General features: G+C 40.1%; 1 protein-coding gene across 1 annotated transcript; it reads left to right on the top strand.

Annotated features, from left to right (window-relative positions):
* The first annotated feature begins 8330 nt into the window (after positions 1-8330).
* eno1a (enolase 1a, (alpha)) lies at positions 8331-18383 on the top strand. The gene is made up of 12 exons (XM_073469547.1): positions 8331-8430; positions 10921-11015; positions 12976-13071; positions 13529-13587; positions 14015-14084; positions 15153-15286; positions 15439-15661; positions 16062-16259; positions 17167-17368; positions 17456-17564; positions 17691-17749; positions 17860-18383. Exons 2-12 carry the CDS (start codon positions 10931-10933, stop codon positions 17921-17923), a joined length of 1299 nt encoding a protein of 432 aa, XP_073325648.1. The 5' UTR covers positions 8331-8430; positions 10921-10930; the 3' UTR covers positions 17924-18383.
* Positions 18384-18864: the final 481 nt, after the last annotated feature.

Below are 18864 nucleotides of genomic sequence, written 5' to 3' on the forward strand. Positions count from 1 at the left end.
AAAACGTACATCAGTGAATAAATAGACATGAGAGCGAATGATTGTAAATACTCAGATACCATGACATGTATCACCTGTTCATGCACACCAGTCGCAACATGTCCACCTGAGCCTTAAATGCCAACTGTTCAGCTCTGGGGTTTTTGAGTGAGTGTGCAGATCAACTATGAATGAAGGAAACGCATAGAAGGGAAAGTGAAATAAGTGTTTTATGGGAAGAACTACATCTCGATAAGGGTTTGAAAGGATTAGTTCAACACTTTGGGAAATATGTTAAGTCACTTTCCTGCCGAGAATCGGGTGAGATACCACTTTCATTTCTGTCTGGTTACCTCAGCTTAGCATAAAGACCGTAAGGTGTTCACTGAGTGTGAGACTTAAAGATATAACATGAAACTTTTCTTCACTAAAATGTCCATGAAAGACTAGATCTTTAAGTTGTGTCCTTAAATCAACCCTAGGGTTTCCAAGTTTCCTAGTTTTTACTAAGGTAACGGTGCGGTTCAGAGAGTGATTCATCAGTGACGTTGGTGAAAATGACTAAACCTAACAGGAATAAAACTTTATCACATTACCTCACCCATCAACATTTCTGCCTGAGACACGTAGATAGATTTTCATCTGCAGTGGTGCAATATGTACGTGTTTTAGTTTCAACAGAATGTGAATGACAGTTCTGACATTATGACCTCTATGTATTGTTTTGCAAAGATGAATACTTAAGTTAGCATGCTAACCAGCTAGCCCCAACCGTCCCGGTCTGAAGCTCCTGTGCTTGCAGTGTCAACCCCAACACTCCCCTGCTTTCTCCAAAACTTCCAGCCCAGACTGCTAGCTGCACGGCTAACTGCGCTAACTTGCTGACAGCAGCTACAGTTTGTAGCAGTTAGCGGTTACTCTAGCAATCTGCTGCCCCCCATTTCTTTTGTGTATGATCTCAACCGGTGGTCAATTCTTACACATTGCAACTTTAATGACAACAACTCCCATGATCCCACGCTACTTCTTAACGTCATTTGAATCGTAATTTCTAAACCGGAAGATCCACTAAGCCCAACTTCACAGACATAAACACAGTTGACATCCCATCAGTATGGCAAGAACACAGTAAACAATTACCTTTTACCTTTTCGTCACTTTTTACTTTGTGTATTAATCGTGTTGTGAAATGTATAGCAGCAACTCTGTAGTTGCCATTTTCATTTCCATTCAGTTGATTAATGCTTGATAGAAGTCTTTGCGAGCATGCGGTATGAGTCTACTCCCCCTGATAATGACCTGATCTGTTAAATCAGCTGCTGTTGTTGCTTGACAGACTTGCCATACAAACAACCGGGAATACCGACCTGGAAATATTGACCTAGGACTTGCAATGGAATGCAGCAAAACTATGTCTTTTGTTTTCATTGTTTTGATTGAGATTAAGAATGAAAATAATTATACATTTTATTTATATTGCACTTTCATGGTACTCAAAAACACTTTACAAAAGTTAAAAAGAAAACAGCTCACTAATAAAAATAAATATAGAAAACAACATTAGAGCTATTTTGAGGCAGAAAGTACAAAGTATTGATTGTTGAGCTTTACAGTTGCCGATAAGCTGATTTTACATTTAACAGAGCTAGGCTAGCTGTTTCCCCCTTTATGCTTAGCTAAGATAACTGGTTACCAACTGTTGGTACACATTTAACCCACAGACATGAGAGTGGTATCGTTCTTCTCGTCTAACTCTAATATTGGAGGATTTAGGATTTAAATTTGGCCTTTGCAGTAATGATGCAATTTAAATCCTCCATGGGACAATACATTTGGAATTAAGGACTCAATTTAGTCCAAGAGAGTCCTCTCATGGGAGTGTGTGTGTGTGTGTGTGTGTGTGTGTGTGTGTGTGTGTGTGTGTGTGTGTGTGTGTGTGTGTGTGTGTTTGCGCGTTAGAACTGATTGAATTAGGAGGTGATCAAAGGACTCACCTTGATTTAAGAGTCTCATTGTTCCCATCACATCACTTCCTCTCCAGACTTGAATTACAGCCTCTCTGCAGCCTGCTCTTGATTGATACCAGTTGTTTTTGTGTTTGGCTATCAACACCCAAAGGCTGATTAAAAAAAAAAGCTGCTTTAAACAAGTCCAGGTGGAGAAAACAGAACTGACCTTTACGGGTGGAGTGACAAGAGAGTGTTTTCTACAAGCCCTAAGTCTGAGATCATTAAGAAGCCACAGATTTGAGGCCCCTCGGCGCTAAGCTTGCAAACACCAGCACTTATAAATGAAGCGGAGCTGTCTCCTTCCACAGTAAATCACCAGGTTTATCTTTGCCTTGAGGACAATCATAGTTTTTAAGGGTTTTGGGGACTTTAATGATGCAATTGTACCAGCCAAGAACAAGCCTAGCAATTTAAAGGCTACATATGGAGAGCGTGACATATATGATTCAGCTACAGACTGTATACAGACTGCTGTTAAAGTGTTTGACAAATAAGCAAAACAAACCGCTGTCATTAGAGAGTTAACTGAACAAGGTTTTTTCTCGGCTGCAAGTGCTCAAGTATGGGATACAATCTGACTTTTACAGTGTCTTCTTGCATTTATGATCCATACGAGAATTTATTTTCCAATTTCTTCCTGCACTATGTTGGGAAAAAGCCCCACAACCTACTTAATAAGCTAGTTTCAATGATTTGTGATGGCAATATAGTTAACAGGCTGATTCAAACCATATGTCTCCCTCTGCCTTGACTTTTGATGTACAGTAGCTTCCGACAAACATGAGGATAAGTAACTGTTTACAGTTTGATCTGCTCAACAGAGAATTGGGATGAAATGTTGGGATTGATGGACTGTGATGATAAAATAAGTGTTATTCAGAATAGATCAATACGGCAGAAAACATCAAACTTAACCAACGATAAAACAAACTTTTATTTGCATTTATACACACATTCCCACCACATGTCACACTATATAAACAAATGCATTCACACATGCAAACAGACATCAGTGATGGTGAAGAGATACGTTATCTCCACAATGTGTTTGTTTCCAACCTCACTGTTTGTGCACCACTTCTTTCATCTGCAACATCTCAGTATCTCTCACCATCAGCTGTGAGCTGTTCTGTTTTTCTTTTGTGGTTACCAGCTGTCTGCACCCTTCACACCCATGACCCCTAACTATGTTCAAGTTCACATCATGTGTCATTATTTCTGACATTAAACTACATTTTCTGTATTTACAGCCTGTACGTTTTACATTCTACCTCTGTTTTCAGTTCAGGTTAAATATAGTGTTTTGTTAAATGTACTGTTCAACATTTTTTTCTATGTTTTTTTCTAATTCTCTGGTGCTTTGACACAGATTAACTGCATGGTGTTGATTCCATCTGAAGCCAACCTCTCTATCTCGCCTTTGTGTTGCTTTAATCTTCCCTACATCTCGGTATAATTTGTTTTGTTTATGTGAATGTAGCATAAAATGACTAGTTTCGTTTTTTAAAACTCTGGTATTGTAAAAATAAATTTACCTTGTGCCTTGAGGATATTTATGTGAATTTATGCAAAATGAAGGAATCTCTGTACTGGATGTAACAGCTGATTTGTGTTGCAACACCTTTGCAACTCATTTGTATTTTGTACTCTTGAAACAGTTTTTCATTTTTGTCTGTTGAATCCAGTCGTAACTGACACTAATGGAAAGAGAGGAGACTTTGCATTGCTTAATTAAAAAACCTAGTAGTGGACACTGTCTCATCGTGTTCTTACCGGAAATGCCGTAGTGGTTGCCAGTCAACACTTCAAAACATGAGGTATTAATGGACCGGAGTATCTGTTCAGCTTTTAAAAATGACAGAAAAATGATGTATCATGTGTATGCGTGTGGGTTTCTCATGTTTCTTTCTCTGCACTGGCACCAAAAAGTTCCTTGAGAAAAGAGGATGCAAAGAAATGCATTTGAAAAAAACAAAAACATGTTGTGTTGTTTTTGGTGCAACTGAAACTGTGTGTGATAGATCTCTATTTATCTGTGGTGACGATAAGGTTCCAGAAATTAACCAACAACGCAAAACAAGCAAACTTATCTAGCTGGGGAAGTTGTGTTACTTGGAACCATGTAGCTGTGTGAAAAATAAATGAATATGAATTGACGGGTCTTAAGTTTTCATTTACTTGTATTTTAACCAGAGTCTGTTGGGGACAAAGACTCTTTCCAGGAACAACTGACTTGCACAGCTGCACAGTACACAGATGGAAGCTGCCCAGTTCAACCACAGTCTGAGTCACTGAAGCTCCATACTCTGACGTTGTGAGCTCCGGTCAGCGGCAGTGACATTTTCATAAGACCAAACTGTATGAATTCTCTGTAGAATAAGGTTGCAGGCTGACGTGAATGATTTGAAAACCATATATTTGACTTACACATAGATTTTGTCTGGGTATGTGTTGGAGCCAGAGGTCACAGATGGAGATTTAGTCACTTCCTCAAAAATATGCAGCAGAGCGAGGCTTCTCTCTGGTTTGGCGTCTCACCAGCTCCATGCAGACCGCCTGACATTTTAATGTAACATCAAAGACGGCTGGTGCTTCGGTTATGGGAAAATTTTTTAAATGTACTGACAGCAACATCCAGGTTAGTAACTTTCTTACAATGCTTCCTCACATCCTGGTGCAGCTTTCTAATGGTGACCTACATATTTGCAGAGCACAGATCACTCAGGTGGTAGAAACTCAAGCTGCCACCAGGTGACTGGCTGGAGGCAAATTTAGTCAAAGTAAATGTGTGAATTAAAGTAGGAGGTTGACATTTTGGTAAAATATATGCTGGAAATATGCATTTTAGGAAATATCTTTGGCCCTGGGCACTCAACAGGCAAGAAGCACAAACTAGGGGAAGTTACTGTACATGGTCACATAACCTCCTGTCAAACAGTGAACTGGCACTTTTACACTTGGTTTTTGTACTGATTAAACAAACTGAAATAATAATGTGTGAATTAATGAGTTTTAGAGGTGCTAATAGGTATATTTTGTTATCTTTGGACAGAGCCAGGCTACTGTTTCCCCTGTTTACAGCCTTTTTGCTAAGCTTTGCTGAGCTAAGCCAAGTTAGCAAGCTGCTGGCTAACACTCAGCAAGAAAGCAAAGCGTATTACACCATCAATTCTGCCGTAACAAAACCAAACAAAGTCGTTAATAATAAGTTTCATGAATTTCTCACTAACCAATGAGTCATCAACTAATCAATGTTAATATGTCAGTGATAATTACTTTTGAAGACAGGAAACACGGGAAGAGAACGGGGGTACAACATGCAACAATGGTTCCCCAGTGAGGAATTGAACCTCTGACAATGAGATTTTAACCATTGGCCCAGCGAGGCACCTGTGGGGCTGTCTTACTAATAAACCAGCAATCCTGCTGTTTCAAATGTAAACAAGTCAATGATGAAGACAATCCATCAAGCCTGCAGCTGTAGATAAGTTGTTAATAATTTTATTTTGGTCCAGATGTTCTGCAGCTGTTTTCCTGAAGATCGAGTAGAGTAATCTTTCTGATGAATGTCATGCTGAGGGAGTTTAAACACCAGCAAGAGTGATTTTTCACAATCTTGCAATCCAGAAATTGTTCTAATGAAAGTATATAATGATTTATAAGGGATTTCTGAATTACTTATGAACAACTGCAACCATTATTAGAAAGTGGTGCCCAGTAATCTTCTCTTTGACTAGTGCTAGATTAAGGATTTCCATCCAACTGAGCTTTTTCATATTCCTCAGCACTGCCTCTCCTTCTGAATATACTGTAGGTACATACTGTAGGTGGTTTCATTCTCAAACAAGCTGTGAGGCGAGGGAAAAGAATGTGCAACTACATGAGATTCAAACTGTGGTCTCCTTCACTGCAAAGCTGCTGGATAAGAGCGCAGATTTCTACAAAATCCTCTCTCCATAGATGGCCTGTACAGAACAGGACGCACTAGAGGTGAAGACATTTTGACATGTTAGAGCAGGAAATGCGCAAAAGAAAGTAATGACAGCTGAATTCCTCTTAATTGCTTCAGGTTCCTGGTACTGGTGATCCTGGCTCACTGTCACACTGCCATGACTCACTCAAAGAAAAGCACCATTGTAGAAGTTATTAGAAACACTTGCACTTTTCCTTTTTTTAAGATAAGTCAAAATTTCTGCTGTGACAGAGGTCTATTGTCTCGGAGTGCAACTTACCCATAATTAAGACGCTAATATTGCCATTATCAAGATGGTTTTTTTTAAGGCCTTTTTCATGGTTTTATTGACAGGAAGGCTTTGGGCGATGATGGGAGGTGGGATGGGGGGGAGGGCCTCTGTATATAGGTCGCACACTCTACCAACTGAGATACTGGGGCGCCCATTATCAAGTATTTTATTTTACTTACATAGAACAGAGGAAACAAGCTGGATGGCCCTGAAAAAAAAAAAACTCAACTCAAACTGTCATTTAATAATTTTCTGTCAGTTAACTAATTGTTTAATTCATTAGAATAAGTATTTACTCAAGTACTGCACATAAATACGTTGAGCTTCTTCTTTTTTACTTTCTGCAACTTTATATTTTAAAATTCAGAAGAAAATATTGTCATTTTTACTGATCTTTTTACTGGAATTACCAGTTAACTTGCAGATTAAAATTGTACATACTAAATATATATATTATACATACCATATATATTATATAGAAATAATAAAATACTATATACAATAAAATGATTAAGTAGCTATAAAATAAAATAAGAGGTAGTAAAGAAAAATAGAATAAAATAAAATAATAGGATCCAGTGTAATAATATAGCCTAACACTGACAGGTAGACCTCTGCACGAGTACTTTTATTTTTGATACTTTACCTACATTTAGTTGAAAATGCTTCTGTGCTTCAATTAACTAGGATTTAGGAATTAATTAGGATTTTTTGTGAATAATTAGGCTACTTTCCAAGTTTGGTATTGCTACTTTTACTTAGTTTATTTCAATACTCCTCCCACCACTGTCTTTAAATCATAGTTTCATCACAAAAATGCTGAGCACATGAGTAAAGTTGGCTACATGAAGTTTATTTATGACATTTTCACATTGCTCTTAATTTATAACTCACCAGCTTATTCAGAAAACACTGTTTATATTGTTAGAAAGGACATTCTTGATCATAGGCGTAATCACAACAACATACTACAGAAGGTGTTTTTTTTAGCTGCTCATGACTGAGTCAATAAATTCCTCTGTCCTTGTGTTGATGATTACCTCCTTCCAAACTTGGACATGTCTGCTGGAGGCACTTGTTGCAGTGACATTTCACTGAGAGCATCTGTCCAGCAGATGGCGCAGTTGGATTTAACACGGGCAGAGTCTCAAGGTCACTGCAGCAGGCTGTCATCACACTGAAGCTCCAGCAGCAGCTCTGATCTGCTCTGCTGTGGATGCTGCACTCACTGCACTGCGCAGCTGCGTGAGATCAATACGTCTTGTGAGACGATGAGACGTCAGATGTGCGGGGGGGAAACCCAGTGTTCACTCATGCTGTGATTCAACACTGCAATCTCCACGTGAAAGAGTGCAGCCATTCTTTAAACTACATAGTTTGTGTAATTTCAGTCTGTATAAGGGAAGGGTACACATAAAACATTGACAATTCATTGATTATTGATAATAATAATTGATATTAAGGACAAAACATTTTAAATATTCCTACTTTATAGCATCTTTGACCCTCCCACTGGTCCTACGTGCTGAACAAAATACCCCCTTTGATATGCTGCGTTGAAACAACGCTTCAATTCATCTGTCAGCCAGTTTTGCTCCAGACGTCTGGACATATTTCAGCCTACAGGACTACAACGATGCTCTGTGGTCTTGTAAGAAACCCACACACCTCTTCGTGCCATACATCTCATAAAATTCGTGATGGGAAAAGAAAAGTCAGAGCCAGAAAACGTGACCACGAGTGTCATGTGACCAACAACGAACCACTGCATCGGAGATTCCTGCCTGCTACTCTGCACGTACTCACACTGCGTCATCTTTCCGCATACTGCCTCTTTCATCCTCACGCGAAGAATCACTACATTTCCCATAATTCACCTCAATCAAACATCATTTCTCTCTCTGTCTCTCTGTTTATATGTAATAAAAGTAATGTTTATCTCGGATAAAAGAAAACTCCGCATCCTCCTCGCCTTCATTAACGATGTGAGGTCTGACTCCTGATGGTGAACGTGCGTCTCTCCTCGCACTCTCTGCCTCGTGAGTCATCCCCAGCCAATGAGCTCCCTCGCCGCCGCGTTACTTCCTGGTTCCGTCCGCTTATCATCCAACCCGAGGCGTCACGAGCGCCTTCTCCGCCTGCCTGCCTGCCCGCACGAGAGAGACAGCACCGTCCTTGCACACAGTTAGGCCGGAAAGGTAACTTTAACTCCGTTATTTCTGCTTTTAAAATGAAATGTTTGCTGAGGACAAGAGCTTTAAAGACTAAAGGAGGCTAGTCTAAGTCAGCGTGCGTTAATATAAACTGAGTTTCTCTTTTATAAATGTGTACATGATGTTCCACATCCTCGACGATAACCTCAGTCTTGTCCTTGTGGTAGCTTGTTCTCTATTGTTTATTCCTGTTTTTACAAAAGCCTTTTTCTTCTTGAGTTGATGTTTTAGTGGCTCGCAGGATGGAGTAGTTTGTAGCCCACCGTCTATTTTTAAACCAGGCCGTCAGCTGGCGAGATGTCACTCCATTTAGAGCTGCAGAGTGTGTGGGAAAAGGGGCGTCAAGTTGCAAGTCCAACTCCCAGCAGTCCTCTCCATTTGATGAAGAACCACTATATGTGTCTCTTTTGTTTAAAGCTTTGGAGGATGTGATGGTATGTGAGCTTTTGTCACAGGCTGCACATGTTGAGTCAGGCAGTGAGTGCTACCAGTTGCTTGCAGCAGACATGGGGGTGTGTCCACCGGCTGTAGGAAAATTACTGCATGAAGTAGGATTACTCAATGTGTCATTTCTTATGGTGGTCACTCATTTCTGTACTTGTCATACCTCCAGGAGACACTTTGACTTTGACAGAGCCACTCAGTTAGTGGATTGTAAGTGAATTACTGCAGTTTTAAAGGTGTTGTTTTTATTAATTATTATTAATATGTGTATTAACACAAATATGGCTTGCTGCCAGACACTAATGTAGCCTAACTGAGGGCTATGCCAAACTAACATGCATACACACATATCAGGTGTCAATCCTTTATTATTTATTTATCTGTGGGTGCCATTTTGTGCTGCCAGCTTACCTCCTTGAGCTCCACGTTTACACTGGACCTGCAGCAATAACAAAAAGGAATAGGAGGAATCCCTGTCTATATGTTAGGGCTGCAGCTAACAGTAATTTCTTTGATCGAGTAATTTAGTTACTTTCTCCAAGAATAGATTGATAATTTAGTCAGAAAATAATGAAAAACACGTTACAATTGCCTGAAGTTGTTTTGAATAGCCCTTTTTAGTACAACTAACAATCCAAAACCCAAAATCTGTAGTCTTTGATCTCAAAAGATGAGCGATTGTATGAGGATATGCATCTTCACAATTCCTGGAAGCTGGGAGTTTTGGCATTTTTGCTTGAAAAATGACTGAAATGATTAATTGATTATTGTTGTTGGTTAATGGGTTAACACCCTATTGTTTCGTCTATATTTTAGGACTTTTGTTGTTGTTTCCGTTCCAGTAACATTTTGTACCTTTTTGGATATCTTACTTTGAGAAATGTTAGCATGTTTATATATAAAATGCTTGTTTTCATTCTTCCTAAAGAAAACAAATTGTTATGTTGTTGAAACAAAAGATATATCAGTCTTAATTCGTTAAAATGTTTATTTAAATCAGGTATGATCTTATCATAGAATAACTATATGAGAATTATATAATCTCATTATAGACATAGACATTAGAGACATACAATGTAAACTTTACTAACTCGACAGTTTTAGACACTCAGTGCCAGAGACACATTTGGATATTTAGAAAAAAGTATTGGGGTTCAATACCCAGTCCCATTAAACTGTCAAATTTTCCACTCAACTAGAGATCATGGTACGTGCGTTCTTGTCTTTGGGGGATTTTGCCTATTGGCTGTAGCCTGTGGCGAGTTTCCATACAGACTTTTAAGGCCAGAGGATTTTCCATTGGTTCTGCTGTACTCCAGCTCAGACTGTACCCAGAGTTCACTCATGCAATCAGAGTGGGTAGATGAGCAAGTTGGTGCAGATTCAGGACAGTTAGATATAACAGTTGAGAATCAATAGTGCAGCGGTGGGCGTGCAGACTGTCTGACCTCGGCTGCTGGTATGTGGAGAGATAATGAAGGCTTCATGAGATTGGACCACTACTCAGGCCTTGACCCATATCAGTACAATAGACAAAAAGAAGCCAGACATGCATTGTGCCAAGTCATTCACATATTGTTCCTTATAGTGAGTTTTCACTGCTGTTATCAAGAGCTCTTACTCAACTGTTTGACAGCAGTGCTCTCAGCTCAGTTTTGAAAGGATTTTGCAATGCTGGTGTGTAATCTGTCATATTAAGTAAACTGAACTGACTTTGAATAGATTTTTTTTTTGCTGCATAAGCCACGCCCTTCGATGACTAATACCTCTGCCATCCTGACCAGCCCACATCAGTTGGTTCAGGTGGCCTGCACAGCTAATATATATATATATGTAGTGGATGGTTTATTGCTCTCGAGCTCTAAATTAGATTACATTTTGTCCCTCCTGTGTCATTGAGCATTCAAGTTTTTGCCGAGTCACTGTTTGTCTTGAGGTAGCTTTAATTCAGTAAGTAGCAGTGCAGGGTAATGGGTGTCTGCTCAGACTGTTTAACAGCACTGATGTCATTTTTCTCTGTTTCCTCTGCAGATCCAGAACCATGTCCATCCTGAAGATCCACGCTCGCGAGATTTTTGACTCCCGTGGCAACCCCACTGTGGAGGTCGACCTGTACACCAAGAAAGGTACTGTATGACTTAAACATATGATTTTATGTACTGAATAGGATGGCACACCTAGCTAGCCGACAACAGAAGGTCATAACAAATCAAACTTTAGTGCTTTTTAAACATCTACACATTGTTTAACAGGTAATTTGAACGTATCCGTAATTATAAAAAGTAATTATAATATACTGTAATTAGTTAGTGTATTGCTGAAGTTAAAACATCATATTTGAAGTACATTTTCATACATTTTTGTGTCATGTTCCATTGGCTAGCAAGTGAAATTTAGTCAAGTTGTGGATTAGGATGGTCAAGACAGTGTGGCATCTCTGTTGCCCTGCACTGTTGCCAGCTGCAGACCCAGAGAGTCCATCAGATCAGATGGTGAATGTGTGAAAATAGCCCCTGTAACATCACACTGCCTGTACAGCACTCTGTTACTGTAATGGTTCCTGTTTGTGAGCACCAATAGCATATACAGTAGCAAACTTGTGACTTGAGTGGAATCCTTGATATTGGCTGCAAGCTAGAGATGTCGGGTAAATGAAATCTGCTTCCTTAACCTAATTGTATGTCAGATTACATAATGAAGCTGCTGAGCATAAAACATCCAAACCCTGCAATGTTTGACACGTCTGCCTAAGCTTGAGATCAGTTTACTCAATTAACTAATGGCCCGACTGTGATTGAAGTCTTTTGACGAGCTGCTCTGCTCTGAGAGCTAAAACAATGGAACAGCTCAACCCGATGAAATGTCCTGAGAATGTTAATGAAGCAACCTGAATGACCACTGACATGGAAGTGGAACAGGCTACACTGCCTAGAATGCATTGGCCGGGAATCGACTGCTCTCTTCTGCAGTCCGCTCGTCTCTCCATTAGTTCTAGTTTACTGTAAATAGCACCCTTATTCTTTTGTGACAGGATTCCCTTTTATGTCAGCCAGGCCTGTTTTGGCATCATTAGACCTAACCGAGTGTGCTGCACCCAGAGCACATCTGTCATACAGTTACTGTAATGTGCTTTGCTGTTACGTAACCAGCCTGCCTCTCGGTCACAGGCGTACTATGCTTGTAGTCAGAATGATGCTGCTTCAGTAGCTCTGGTAATCTAGAGTGACATTTACACTCACTGTTACTGTTATATCCTCTGCTTAGTGGGGTTAGTAGCACAAAATAGAAATCTATTTAATTAAATGTACTTGTGCATGATGCATTTACTTTGTGAAGACCATCTCAGTAGAGTCCTTAATATTGTTATACTGATGAATATTTGGATTGTATTAGACCAAATAGATTGTTAAACATGCAATGATAGCATGACTTCTCAGTTAATATAACCAAACTGGCTGCTGGCAGCTGCATCCCCCAGCGGCAGCCAGGTGATGTCTTGATGCAGATGATTTGTTAATCCTAAACTCTGTCCTCCTGTCCTACAGTAAGCCTTAAATCCCCTCAGACTCTCACCATCCCCGCCGGTCCACTGAGCAAACTCAATAGATTTTTCCTCACCACCAAAGTTCTCCTTCCTTGAATGAATCCAAACTGGCCATCCTTTTATATATGGGTGTGGCTTGGCATCCTTCCACAGATGCACTGCACATGCTCAGTTGGCAGCCTGTGTTCCCTTGTTACATCACAGCCTTCTGCCGCACAGCCAGTTCAACTTCCTCCACACACATGCTTTATTTCTCTCCGTGGAGGCTGGACAGAATAATGATGTATGTTACTGTGGCAGGAAATGCCTTAAGCTGATTGGATGTCACCCGCATTGCCTTTTACTTGCTGTGGCTCCTTGAATATCAATCAACCATGCCTGCACTTAACACTCCCAGACATTTGCAGATTCTGTGTATCACATATGAATCACATAGTTTAAAGTGAGACAGATTGATTCTCATGGTAACATTTTTCAATTCAGTCCTTTGCGACATGAAACAGCAGTTTAGGAAGTGACCAAATGTCCTCTGTGTCTCCAAGGTCTTTTCAGAGCTGCAGTGCCCAGCGGTGCTTCCACTGGCATCTACGAGGCTTTGGAGCTCCGTGACAATGACAAAACACGCTACATGGGCAAAGGTAAGGCATTGATTCCCACTCTCAACTCACTAAACTCTATTTTGTTGCTATCTTTCATGTCATTTCAACACGTCTATACATTCTTTGTCTTCCTTCTTCATTTCCAATTCCTCCATCTTTCTTCTTCCTCCTGTTAGGAGTCAAAAGAGCAGTTAAATATATAAATGAATTCTTGGCCCCTGCATTGTGTAACCAGGTAAATAAAGTGTGGAATAACAGGATGACTCTTTTCACATACCGGTGTGCCCCGCAGCATGAAGAAACTAATCTTGACAGGCATTAACAGATGTTCACAGATCTAAAAAGAAAAAAATGGCTAAATAATAGTCTCCCCATCAGAAACACTCACATGTCCTCATTGATAAGATTGGATGAGGTGCTCTGTGGTCATCTGTCTCGCCTGCTCTGCATGGACTTCTCCTGTCTGGGTCAGTCATGGTCTGCTTGTCCCTTGCAGGTGTCTCAAAAGCTGTTGAGCATATCAATAAAACAATTGCACCTGCACTGGTGGCCAAGGTAGGACCACTTATTGTTTGACTAATAAAACTGTGCAAAAAAACTTAATTCATGTATTAGTTCATGTATCTTGAAAATTCAATAGAAAATCGTTCCACAAAAATTAGTAACATTGGCAGCTTTACGATTTTAAAACAAAGTGATGAGACATTGCATATACCTGTCATGTTGAGCAGTTGTTTCTTGTTCCTTATCTGAATATTTTACATTGATGTAATTGTTTTTTGACCTTTACGTTAATATAAAAGATATATTCTGTAAACCATTGCATTAGCAGAGCTTCATTGGTATTATTCTGAGATGCTGTGATCATTCTAACATTACTGGGGTGTGTTCTTCTGAACTAACGAGTTTTAATATATGAAAACCTAGTTCAACTTTTGTTTCCATGTGAACAGTATAAAATGTCTTGTTATGTCTAATCCAGGATCTGACCGTTGTGGATCAGCCCAAGATTGACAAGCTGATGCTGGACATGGATGGCACAGACAACAAGTGTAAGATGCTACTTTATGTACTATGACTGGCTTGATAATATCAGACAGGGCTCCAGACTTTTCACACTGGTTGCACTGGTGCACCTCATTTAATTTATGTGCACCCAGTTATACATTATAACTTAATTTCTTAACACATTATGTAAATGATTTGTAAACAGGAAAAAGGGTGAAAATCATTTTCTTCATTTTTTATCACACGCAACAAGAAATTGCAATAATCTCCACTGATGAAGAATAAACCTCTAAATCTCAGACGCACCGGGTACGATCAATGAAAATGTTCAATCACACATCACAGATTTTTGGGTGCATGCGCAACCAAAATAGTCTCACCCTGGAGCCCTGTCAGAATCAATTAGGGTTCGATTTGACTTTCCATTTTTAGGCTCAGGATTCAATTACATTTTCTTTTAAACATTTTTTGTCAACTTTGACGGCTACACCATTGTTAGACTATTGAATCTTGATCTTACCTTTTCAATTTCTTCTTTCAAAAGAACATTACGTATCAAGTGTGAGATAAAACCACCATATTTTTGAGAGTGTGCCACACATAGGCCATATGGTCAAATTTAAATAATTAATTTAAAATGTAATATTATTATTTCACTAGTCAATTGGGAACAGATTCTTAATAACCAAAACAAGAAGAGTTACTAGATACCAGAAGTCTACTTTACAACAGCTATTAACATAAAATCACAATGATACATATGTAGTAGTCAATAAGTGGATTATGTAGTGATTCCAGACAGACACAGAGTTGCATTTTCAACATTCATTGATATTAATTAAGATAGGGCCTGTTATTTTTAAAAAAATAAAATCATAATGTTGTTTTACAAAATATCAAACAAACAATAACCACTCATACATTATGTTTATGTTAGAACCTTATTATTTCATAATCATTCATACATTATTGACTTTTGCTGAGCTAGTCCAGAAAATACTCACCGAAGAATACAGATATCAAAAGACAATACTGGCTCATTAATGGATTCTTCAAAGAATTACACTCAATATACACAATATATTGAAATATTTTTTTTATCTATCCCACAGCTAAGTTTGGTGCTAATGCCATCCTGGGTGTCTCCCTGGCTGTGTGCAAGGCTGGTGCAGCAGAGAAGGGCGTTCCCCTCTACCGCCACATTGCTGACCTTGCTGGCAACCCTGAAGTCATCCTCCCTGTCCCTGTGAGCATGATAGTGCAATTACCTAAGTCATGTATCACAGGCTTCATAGAGACTCGTAATGCTCGTAGGACAGACATGTTTGATCTAAAGAGTCATTACATTCAGTCCTGATTGCATTAAGCTGAAAGGGGATCCTGTCCGCTTCCTTTCAGGCTTTCAACGTCATCAACGGCGGCTCCCATGCAGGCAACAAGCTTGCCATGCAGGAGTTCATGATCCTGCCTGTGGGAGCCAGCACCTTCAAGGAGGCCATGCGTATTGGTGCTGAGGTCTACCACAACCTGAAGAATGTAATCAAAGAGAAATATGGCAAGGACGCCACCAATGTAGGAGACGAGGGAGGCTTCGCCCCCAACATCCTGGAGAACAAGGAAGGTGAGAGAAAACACTTTACACTACAAGTTTCAATACAAGCTGACAGAGTTAAGATCCAACTGAATAAATTACTTTTTTTAAGAAAAGAGCTTCATTAAAAGTTATTACTGTGTGCCTTTAACTAGTCATAGGGAGTCTCTTGAAAGCATTACATTCTTAGACCTCCCAGGGAAGTTCTTCACTTATAATGTCACTCTTGGGCTGACAGATGGTTTCTAAATTAAGGCCTCCACTCGGTGCCGAGTGCATTACCCGCCTCTGACTCCAGTGTCAGGTCAAGGTGCTGATATGGCAAATGCCCCAGTGGAGCAGAGTCTTCAGTCTTGACTCATTTTTTGAAAAGGAATGTTTTATATTCATATCTAGTCACAAACTTATTGTATGTTGTTTATTGTCTCAGCTCTGGAGCTGCTGAAGAATGCCATCGCCAAGGCCGGCTACACTGACAAGATCGTTATTGGCATGGATGTGGCTGCCTCTGAGTTCTACAAGGCTGGCAAATACGACCTGGACTTCAAGTCTCCTGACGACCCCAGCCGCTACATCTCCCCTGACAAGCTGGCTGACCTCTACAGGAGCTTTGTCAAAGATTACCCCGGTGGGTTTTTAACAACGAACAAATCTTCTTCATAGCCTTAAACCTCGTACAACTTACTGATCTCAAAGATCAAAAGCTTAAGATATTATAGAGATGATTTTAGTATAACAAAAAAAAAGGCGAAACAGGCGAACAGTCTCAAATGACTGGACTGGGTCATGTCTACTTAATTCATTTTACATAAATTGTGAGATGAAAATTTTAAAATTGTAGATCCTGCATCTGTGTACCTGCAGTCTGCATGATGGATGACTGTATGCATCGTTTCAGGTTCAGGTTTAGGTTACTTTATTTGTACACAAAGGTAGATTTGGTTTAAATAGAAGACGAGGAATCTGTCGTGACTCACATTTAACAAATAACACTGTCGATAGACAAACATGATAAAATGTGATTAAAGTACTCATGGCTACACTGATCAGGAGAGAATCAATAAAAAAAAACATAACAGTAATTACCAGTGTATTAAATAAAGTAAAATTCTGTTAAAACAAACTACTTAAATAAATAGACATTGGCTTCTATAGCAACTGTCCAATGTAATCACATGTACAAACAACATCTGGGCCTATGCAGCAGACATCCAATACAGTGAGAAGAAGAAAAAGAAGAACTTCCGTTTTTTTAGTTCTCTCACTTCTCTCATAAGCTTTGTTTTTGGCGAGAACAAGTCACTGTTGTCTGTGAAAATCCTGTAAAACTCACTGCACACTACAGTCTCAGTCAGCAGCCAGCTGGTGAAAATAGTGGAGCTTTCAGCAGCTTGTTTCTACTGCCCCCAAGTGGCCACAAAAATCAGTAATTGGAGGTTTAAGGTTTCAGTCAAAACTTACTTTTACACACTGGATTTGAAAACAGTGCTTTGATTTATGACTGTAACATTGCCTACCTTCTTCCTATCTTACAGTGGTGTCCATTGAGGATCCCTTTGACCAGGATGACTGGGAGGCATGGACCAATTTCACAGCCAGCACCAGTATCCAGGTGGTGGGTGATGACCTCACAGTCACCAACCCTAAACGTATCGCCAAGGGTGTGGCCGAGAAGTCCTGCAACTGCCTGCTGCTTAAAGTCAACCAGATCGGCTCCGTCACAGAGTCCCTGCAGGCGTGAGTGTCCACAACAGAGTGCCACCGTCGCACTACACAAGCTGTTATATGTATGTATTAACAGGGATGTATGTCTCTGTCTTTTAGCTGCAAGATGGCCCAGAGCAACGGCTGGGGTGTGATGGTCAGCCATCGCTCTGGAGAGACAGAGGACACCTTCATCGCTGACCTGGTGGTCGGTCTCTGCACTGGACAGGTAGTTTTCAGTCTTATTTTGAAGTCCATTGGCGTGTTGTCAGTAATGTTGAGATTTTTAAAGATGACTATTTAAAGCTTTTACCTCACAGATTGAGTCTTATATGTCATTTAATTCTTTTCCCAGATTAAGACAGGTGCTCCTTGCCGATCTGAGCGTTTGGCCAAGTACAACCAGCTGCTCAGGTGAGTCATGGCTAAATAAAAGCTTGACACTGAACTTATTTAACATATTAGTTGTGTGTTTACCACCACAGAACCGTCTTATCTTACAAGCTATCATCCCTCTCTTCCAGGATTGAGGAGGAGCTCGGCGACAAGGCCCGTTTCGCCGGCCAGAACTTCAGGCACCCCATCTGAGCTGCTCTCGCTCCTTGGGCCTCTGTGTGTTCATTGCTCATAATAAATAACCCCCACACATATACGCCACGCTAGGTCGCCTGCCCGGTCTGGAGAGAAGATGGAGAGAACAAAGCTGAAATACAAGGTCCAAGTCTGTGGTCTGTGGCGTTGGAGAAGCTACAGTACGTCCTAGTACAACCACAGCTCAGCTCACCCTCAAAATACGCTTTAGCTCCTCCTGAATAGTGTTGGTCCCTATGTTTGTGTCCGTGTAACTGTGTGAGAGATTTTTGTTTCGCTTCTCGTGAGTTGTAGTGATTCTTGGTGCTCTACAGAGTATTTGAGCTACTGTAACTTTAGTACAACTCTGCCTCAAGCAGTGGTGATAGTACTGTTGTGTGCAATGTGTCGCATCTGACAAGGTCTTGTGTTGCTGTAAGCGTTGGCAGAAATATGTAATAAACAATATAGTTTGAAATGTTTTGTCATTTTTTTGTCGTGTGTACTACTTTTAATCTTAAAATGTTACAATTCCCAAATCAATTCAAAGATTTATAATATAACCATTAATAGAGACGCAAGAGAGGAAACAAAGAAGAAACTCTAGTTTTTGAATCTACAATTCAGCTCATAATGATCACTATCAAATGAAACAAGGTCAAAATCACAAATCATTTAGGATTCAAAGCTTTCCTGCAGATAATGTGAGAGGATTTGCAGTAAAGAGCCTCCTCAGTAACTGCTGTGAAGTGTTTGATGTAATCTGAGTGCCACCGAGAGGCAGAAACATGAGCTCGGTGCTCTGGGACGCCATTTCTGGCCCCCTGGGTGAAAGAATCCAGAGGCTCTATGCAAGCTCTTTTTGTACGCAAGCCGTGCCAAGATAAATGAAGGTCTATTCACCAGTTGTATGGTACCAGGGGGGATTGCCAGCTGGGTCCGTGCCACACCAATTCACT

The sequence above is a fragment of the Pagrus major genome, chromosome 7 (genome assembly GCF_040436345.1).
Source record: "Pagrus major chromosome 7, Pma_NU_1.0".
NCBI lineage: Eukaryota > Metazoa > Chordata > Actinopteri > Spariformes > Sparidae > Pagrus > Pagrus major.

Excerpts from the sequence above, each read along its gene's own strand:
- eno1a (XM_073469547.1), top strand. The coding sequence starts at position 10,931 with ATGTCCATCCTGAAGATCCACGCTCGCGAGATTTTTGACTCCCGTGGC. Across the intron at positions 11,016-12,975 it reads CGACCTGTACACCAAGAAAG|GTCTTTTCAGAGCTGCAGTG; the intron begins GTACTGTATGAC and ends TGTGTCTCCAAG. Across the intron at positions 14,085-15,152 it reads GGATGGCACAGACAACAAGT|CTAAGTTTGGTGCTAATGCC; the intron begins GTAAGATGCTAC and ends TCTATCCCACAG.